Source organism: Haliotis rufescens, unplaced genomic scaffold, assembly GCF_023055435.1.
Source record: "Haliotis rufescens isolate VD_foot unplaced genomic scaffold, xgHalRufe1.0.p SCAF_11, whole genome shotgun sequence".
In the NCBI taxonomy this organism is placed as follows: domain Eukaryota; kingdom Metazoa; phylum Mollusca; class Gastropoda; order Lepetellida; family Haliotidae; genus Haliotis; species Haliotis rufescens.
Window position 1 is genome coordinate 6,523,618 of NW_025963791.1, and position 8,942 is coordinate 6,532,559.

An 8,942-nucleotide genomic window follows, 5' to 3' on the forward strand; every position below is an offset into this window, starting at 1 on the left:
CGCTCGTCACGCCGAAGACCCGGGTTCGATTCCTGACATGGGTACAATGTGTGAAGCCCATTTCTGGAGTCTCCCGCTGTGATATTGCTGGAATATTGCTAAAAGCGGCGTAAAACCAAACTCACTCACTCACTCTAACATCACTCATATCAGCCCCACTATGCCCGGAGAGCAGAAGGTTGGTTGTTCGATGCCCGGCCGCGTCCACCAGTAAATGTTAAAAGATGGTACTTGTTCTTTATCTGTCTTGCTCTCGGCACTGAGAGGTTAAACAATAGGGCCTTTTATCTCAGTGGGCTAGCACTAGTTTTGGTAGTTTTAGGGCATAAAGTCACAGACCACAGACAATCGAAACATTTGGTTTGGTTGGTTTGTTGTTTAACGCCGAACTCAGCAATATTCCAGCTATATGGCGGCGGTCTGTAAATAATCGAGTCTGGACCAGACAATCCAGTGATTGACATCATGAGCATCGATCCACGGAATTGGGATACGATGACATGCATCAACCAAGTCAGCAAGCTTGACCACCCGATCCCGTTAGTCACCACTTACCACTTACGACAAGCACATTACGGAAAGCGTGGGTTGCTGAAGACCTATTCCACCCTGGATCTTCACGGGTCCTGTTTTTAATGATGAGGGGAGACTATCACATTTGACGGAAGCTTATATTCTATCGTGTCTTGAAATTGGAATCTGAACCAAGTCAGATGTCTCTATTGAATCTTTACAATCTAAATGTCTCAATCTGTTTCAACCATGTATTTATCTATTGTCATCAAATACAGACTACACCATTTTTCTTGTTCTTTTCATCTAGATCTATTAAACATGATTTAAGAACAATCTATATCTCAACTGTGTGCTGTGAAGTGATACATCGTCAACTGACCAAAACTGCAGGATGCTTGTCGTACATGTAAGTCGCGACTAACGTATCGGTTGGTCAGGCTCGCTGACTTCGTGACTGATCAAAAACAGGGAACACTCGCCTGGGAGGTACTTATCGCCTAAAAGTATGTAGTTTCATAACCTCCCAGGCCTGTATTATCGGAAATTAAGCTCTGATTATCATATCAGACAGGGAGTGGCCATCCTTGTCAGACAGGGATGGCGGGGTTGTTTTCACACAACGTTGACGTCAGTATGTATCGTCTATGACCATCATCAACCAGCTTGTAAACAAGACCTGTAATCAGGTCTACTGGCCAATAGTGCAAGAACGCTACACCAAAGACATTGACGTGAAGGGCAGAATGATCATAAATGACCTCCTTGATACACCTGAATCACCTCCTTTTTTCGGACACCTCATGTTGTGTATTCTGTGGGAGATAAGACCTCCCTTGAGACGGTGGCTCAGGGCTTCCATAATTATCCCCCGCCCAACAAAGTTGGCGGGGAATAAAGAAACGGGCTCCGTCCATCTGTCCGTCCATACATCCGTCCGTCACGTTTCGGAGCATAAGGCGGGATGCACACTACGTCCGAATTTCAATCCGTTGCGTCATGGGATGTGATCGAAAAAACGCAAGCAGTGGTTTTGTCATTAAGGTCACACACTACGTGCGAAAATTGACTGCCATGCGATGCGATGCGATTTGGATAGGAGGTGCTCCTATTTTTAACGCAACGCATTCCAAATCACAAGGGAAATCCATGGGTGACGTCATTAATTGGCACTTTAGAAAGGGGTTTTCCAACCACATGGCTGCTCGTGTTGTATGAAACAGGTGATTTGCTCCGTTATTTTTATACTTTTCTCTATGAAAAAACAACACGTGTTCCTATGATGCAATGTAAACTACCAAATCACACGCTTGTGCGTGTTTATCTTATACATTTATTGTATTTTACTGTATTTACTGTGTTTATTTGTTTCAGCTAAAACTCGTTGGAGAAGTTTAAAGGACACGTACAAGCGCAAAAAAGAGAATTGAAAGAAAGCAGAAAAGGTGGTGCTGGCACTGCCACATATGCCACTGTGCTCGGTTCCGTCATTATTTTGGTGTGAAACACTATCCATCTTGTAGCCAGAATCCCAAAAGCACTCTCGACTATCCTCCTGGCTCGGCTGAGGCGATAGTTAAAAATACGCTCCTCTTCTGTTCTTCCTCGACCTCCATATGGTCTCATGAGATTCTTCAGCAAGGGCAAACCTTCATCAGTTATAAATACGTAGGGGAGTTCTCCAAAATCCTCAGCTCCTGGGAGTGCTCTGTCTTGTGGCAACGAGAGAGATTCATTTTTTAGTGCCTGTCCAAATTTTGATGAGCGAAATACACCAGAATCATTGTTCATACCATATGATCCTACATCAAGTGTGATGAACCTGTACTAGGCATCAACTGCAGCCAGGATGATGATGGAGAATGCGCCTTTTTAATTGTAAAATACTGATCCCGAGTTGGGTGGGGCTTTCATCACTACATGTTTTCCATCGACAGCTCCACAGCAATTTGGGAACTGCCAAGATTCCTCAAACCCATTGGCTACTTCTCTCCAATCATCAGATGTTGATGGCACCTTCATAAACTCTGGCTGCATTGTCTGCCAGATAGCAGCACAGACGTCCTTCACAATGAGACCAATAGTTGTTGCTCCGATTCTATAGTTGTAGGAAAGAGACGTGAAAGATTCCCCTGTGGCCAGATATCTGAAAATAAAAAGCACATTTTTCATTTGATATGTAAAAACATTAACTATCATTTCTATCTATTTCAGGCGGAAGAAACGTAGCATGTCTGTGTCTCCCTCCCAAGCTGCTCTTCAAGGTCTGTTTCTCCTTCACCCGCACCACCCAAAAAGAAACAGGTGAAACAATTATCCAACAACAAATAGTCATCTCAAATAGTGTCGATGTTAAAGGTGAGTCATGAGAGAAACCAGGAGAGGCAAGAACAACAGGATAAAATATTTGCCAGTGTCCTATGATGTCATATGCTGCTCAACTGAGTCAACTTTCAGAATCCAGCAAGAGCATGGTCAAAATCAAAATTGTTCAGGTGTTCCACGAAGCTACTTTTGGTTCAGATGTCCACAATCAAAGTTACTACCCACAGCAAGAGGGTTCTTTTGAATACCAACCACAAATGTGGAATATGTAACAATATTTGAATATCAGATTGGCTCACAATAGTTGACAAAGAGTATAGCTCACTATATTTGACAAAGAGTATGGCTCACAATTTTTGACAAATAGTATTTTATTTAGATTTTTGAAATCTTATTTTGTACCATACACAGAAGAGTGGATGATATTAAAAATTAAAGTTCATATTCAATGATTTTGAATTTTGTTCTTTTTTAAACCAACGCTAAATGAACGTAACTGACCTTAATGTAACTGCCAATCTCTCCCTAGGTGAAATGGACTTGCGGAATTGTCTTTTGATGACATCTTCAATTTTCGCCAAAACGTAATCGAACATATCTTTCGACATTCTGAAATATCCATGGAACTCATCACAATCCCCTTCTAGTTCCTTCACCAAACGATGGAAGGATCCCTCATCCAGACGATTGTTGGTGAAAGGATGGATCCACCATTTTCTCTTTCCCCCTTTCTCTTTCTCAAACATCTAAAAGATATGAAAAGACAATTATCGCATAGTTCATCGCATGACAGAACCCGTGTAATTCGCATATTGTGTATTGATCAAATCGCACCCTAACGCATCCGTAAACGCATGCGTCAAAAATAACGGTCGTAGTGTGCATCCTGCCTAACTCATAAACCGTTCAATATTTTTTCATCAAACTTTGCAGGTCTGTCACGTACATTCTGAACTGCTGCCTTTTGCTATTTAGAAATTTTAGAAATTTTTTATTTCTCCATGACAACAAGATGGACTTAGGTTCTGTTAGGGTAGGGTTCGTTTCCAGAGCTTAACTCCTAAACCGTTCAATATTTTTCCATCAAACTTTGCAGGTTTGTCAGGTACATGCTAAACTGGTGCCTTTTGCTATTTAGAAATTTTAGAAATTTTTATTTTTTTCCATGGCAACAAGATGGACTTAGGTTCCAAACTCTTTCTTTTTTTTTACAATTTCCATGACAAGTTCCACCTCGGTTAAAAAAGGTTAGGGTTTGTTTAGATTTAATTATGTCATAAATTCTGCAACAGGGGCGGGGGATATAGCCTCGTTATTGGCAAACTCTTGTTATTTTTGAAAAAAAAATTTCAAGTTTCACAATGGTTTGAAAACACGGCCATATTCATGACAGCTGACGTACATAAAGTGAACTGTTGAAATTTTGGAATGGAAGCAACTCTTTGCTACTTTTATTTCTGTGCTGCGATATAGGATTCGCATCAACTGTAGTGCCGACATAAAGCGAGGAGATGTGTTGATGTTTGAGAAAGTACATGGCACGCAAACCTGCGACATTTGCGATCGCACAGACTGGCCTCTTTGTTATTTGTGAAGTTCGGAGTTGTGCAGCCTTTGTCGTTTAAGCAGACATAAAGTTCTATCATCTTTGAAAACCTCCTCACTGCTTCCTTGGGGGATTCTCTCAGCGATGAGAACTTTTTACCACAATTAGCTTGACTCCCACCAACACAGCCTGTTCAACCTACACCCTGGTTCACTTGGAATGAGCCAATCTGGTAACATTTACAGTGATTCCATTTATCCGTACGTATATTTTCCATTTCATACTTCATATAAATACAAACGAAACCGACAGGGGAAACAAAACGTATGGGTCAGTTACCACTATTTAAACACCAATGCGTGATTCGATCGTTTGTTTTATTTCAAGAACATTCAAGACATTCTGATTCATATTTTTTTGCAGAAACCTCAGTTCAAATAAATGCCAATCCTATTAAATAGTTCTGGAAGTTGAGTGACATTTGTGAGATGTATTTTTAACGATGCTCACTCCAGTTGTACTATTTTCGTTGAGCTGTGAAAACAGAAAACAATTTAACATTTAAGAAATAGAATTTATGGATATCAACTTCTTTATCATGAGGAACACAACGTTTCGGAGTATATACTAACTCCTTCATCGGGTGAATAAATGCTATGAGGCAGAGAACAAATAAACGTACCTGTAAGAATAACAAAAGTAATAAGATAACAAAGGTTGAAACTTAGCAAGGAAAGAAACCAGATAATTGACGCTGATAGTTGCTAGCGACGGAACTGGAAGCCAGGACTTAAATAATCACTGATTAGTTATGGGCAATGGGCAAGCGGGAGGCCCGGGATAATTAGTACTGCTAGGTAATAGAATGGAAATGGCTGTGGACAAAGGGAAGACAGCTAGATAATCAGCCCCGACAATGATCAAAGCAATAAATCACAAGCACTGTGCTTGAAGCAGGATCGAGTCAACGTGATGTTGCAAGACAATTTACGTCAACAGAAACACCATTTGGTGTTATGGCAACGTTGGCAACAGATGAATGCAGTCAGAGACCATCCTCGGAGTGGCAGGCCACGCGTAACCAATATTCGACAAGACAACTGGATTCGAACAACACCTACAAAATCGATTCCAGCCAGCAACAGTGACTGCAAAAAGCATCCCTGGCCTACGACGAATATCTTCACAAACCGTACGTCGTCGCCTCAGATGTGCAGGGATTGTCGCCAGAAGACCCGCCCGACGTCCCATTTTGACAGGAAACCACCGTCAAGCACGTCTACAGGGGTGCAGACAGCGTCTACGCTGACGGCCATGCAGTGGGGAAACCTTGTAACGCTCAGATATGGCACTCTCGAGATCTAGACAGAAAGTGATACCAACACGCATTTGTCTTCACCTTTTATATGCACTGGAGGATTAATTTCCAAGAGCAACACTGCTGACGTCAGACGCCTATGAATAAATACGTTTGTTATTGGCTTGTGCATGAGTCATTCTTCTTGTTGATTGCAAGTGTTAATGTGAAAATAAAATAAAATCCAGGCAAATGTCTTTTTATAGAATATTTCTACTATATATATCATCACCAGCAATCTTTATTTGGCGAGTGAGTGGGTTGAGTTTAACGCTGCTTTGAACACGATTCCAGTAATATCACAATCCAAATGCAATGCAGGTCTTAGACGTTTATCATTTTGGTGAAACACACGAACACAGGTATGGTGCTGACAAACCTAGAAACATAATCTAGGCGAACCAGAATTCGAACTCACGATCATAGGTTTTGGGCGTGCCCAAGGGATGCAAAACTCTTCATTACGGCGCCTTAGACGACTGGACGACCTGTGCCCCCTTGATTAAAATAAAATGGAATTAGTTTAGGTGCCTGGTTGGCAACTGTTTTATCTGAAGCATATAATTTACTAGATATTCAATGAAAAATATTGTTTAACGATACATTTATTATATTCCAATGTGACGGTAATCTGTAAATAATCTTATCTGGATCAAACAATAGAGTGATTGATATCATTAGCATCGATTAATGATATTAACCAAGTCCGCGAGAATTACCACCTGATCTTTTTAGACGCTTGTAGCGACAAGCACAGGTAACTGGGGGCCAATATTCCAACTCGAATCCCAAAGGGTTGGCACCAATTTCTGAGCCCAATACCAATAGCAGGTTTTATCTCTAACATCACAGGGGGGGGGGGGGGGGGGGGGGGGGTCGGGTAGCCTAGTGGTTAAAGCGTTCGCTCGTCACGCCGAACTCCAGACTCTATGTTATTGTATAAATCGATACTCAACCAAGAACAGCCTCGGCCGTGGCCATTGCGCGTGATGAGACTCTTGCATGATGCCTTATACCCCGTTCACATGCATATCTATACATATATGTGTATATTTACATGTGTGTGTAAATATACATACATGAGTATACTTGTCATGTGAACGCGTTTACTTACGTATGTATATTTACACCAGGAGCCCGTTTACATGAATAACATTTACTAACGTAAGTAATTTTACACATGTGTACCTAAACATACGTGCGTATATGTGAGTGAGTGAGTGAGTTAATGCTTTACGTCACATCGGCAATATTTCAGCCTTATCGTGACGAGAAATTATACATTTTTAATACATTTATTTTAACTAAATTAAAATATATCATCGATGGACACTAAAATTACTGGAATATCACAGAATTATATTTAAATCTAGCATACAACTATTAAAAGATGTCACTATAAATAAAGGTACAATATGAAAAAGGGCTATAGATCGCCAGCAGCTGAAGGTAGATCACCATGCAAGGGTCCATGGGGACTTACAGTACTTTTGCTACATGCATGGACCCCAGCCGGATTTACATCATCCCTTCTGCTGTTGGCGATTAAAGACAAATTTAGCGAGGTTAAATGAACATATATACTACGATTAAAATTGTGTTGGAAAAACATTACTTTGAATGACGTGGTCTGGCGTACCCTCACTGGGGGACAATCATTTTACACTACTTCAACCCCAATCAAGGGTAAAGCCACTAACAATCTCAGTTAACAAGTTATCCTCTAGCAATTTTAAAATATTTATTAATTACAAAACATATATTCAAAATTTATTGAATAATTCTATTTCTTTTTAAAAAACAATAATTAAATGAGAACTTACTTGATAAAAGAGATCCTTGAGCGATGAAACTTTGAAATATTTATTCCATAAATGGGAAATCAATGCAGTCAAGCAGGACATGCTTGACAGTGTCGGCGATATGTCTCTTAGTGGTCTGCACGCCCTGTTATTGTACCCGGGGCGGTCGGGTAGCCTAGTGGTTAAAGCGTTTGCACATCACGTTGAAGACCCGGGTTCGATTCCCGACATGGGTACAATGTGTGAAGCCCATTTCTGGTGTCCCCCGCCGTGATATTGCTGGAATATTGCTAAAAGCGGCGTAAAACCACACTCACTCACTCACTCACTCACTCACTCACTCACTGTTATTGTACCCAGGTCCTATAACCATCAACTGACAGGATGACTGTCTCAGATAATGACGTCACAGTAATATCATTCCTCAGATGGAGGATACGCATGTAAAGTTTCCTGGGTGACGGTGACAGGAGGTCTGTCACTCTCTCTTCCGCCCAGTCTGCCTGAATCGCCTGGTGACTATCATTCGTCTGCAGCCAAAACTCTTTATGACGTGGTCATGGGTTGATCCTTAAGCATCGTAAATATAGGGGTGCTTGAAAGACCTGTACAAATATACACAATAGACCAAGGTCATTTACATTACGCTGATTAGCGTGTATGCGATCCACGTGATGCGATCACAGCCTGGCACCGTAATCTCATGCTGCCAATAAGTGACTGGATGGTTGCCAAGGGAAGATTGCCCCACTCCTCAGTGAGAACATTGCTGAGTTCCTGTAGAGTTGCTGGAAGGACTGGGTGTCCCGAGAGGGCGTCCCGAGAGATCGTTCTGAGTAGCCAATACCGATAATGATCTCCTGCTCTAAGTAAGTTTATTTGTTACAATAATATCAGTCCCTACTCGTTATCGCGCGTTATACGCCGTTATCATGCGTTATCGCCCATGATGATGAAGTTCAGTCTGACTGCACCAGCAAACGGTCTCACGTACAGAGCCATTATTCATCCATGTAGCGCACAACTGTCAACAACCGAACGCGCAGCGTGAGGTTTCAAATGTTAAATTTAGCGCGGTTAAATCTACATTGAAAATACAGTATGTTTATCTCCATTCTACCATGAGTAAATAACAACAAACAAACACTCACAATTACGTCTGACGTTTATCTTTATTTAAATATGTCTAAACTGAGGAGCAAAAGAAACTATACCTCTCAGTTCATTTATCATAAATGTATATTGATTTTTAACTGAAAATATCTTAAGTTAGCGATATTTTATCCAAAATATGAATTCTACTTTTGCTTAGTCAGTAAGAAATTAAAACAATAAATTCGCAAAATACACAAACAATTCAAACATAGTAGGGGCATGCAAGACCGTGCCACACGCCAGT

General features: G+C 41.0%; 1 protein-coding gene across 1 annotated transcript; it reads right to left on the reverse strand.

Moving 5' to 3' along the window:
- Nucleotides 1-2,385: 2,385 nt before the first annotated feature.
- LOC124134343 (protein ANTAGONIST OF LIKE HETEROCHROMATIN PROTEIN 1-like) lies at nucleotides 2,386-4,395 on the reverse strand. The gene is made up of 3 exons (XM_046499108.2): nucleotides 4,387-4,395; nucleotides 3,340-3,584; nucleotides 2,386-2,659 (listed from the first exon to the last, which is right to left on the reverse strand). The coding sequence occupies exons 1-3, from the start codon at nucleotides 4,393-4,395 to the stop codon at nucleotides 2,386-2,388; spliced, it is 528 nt and encodes a 175-aa protein (XP_046355064.2).
- Between the last annotated feature and the right edge of the window lie 4,547 nt (nucleotides 4,396-8,942).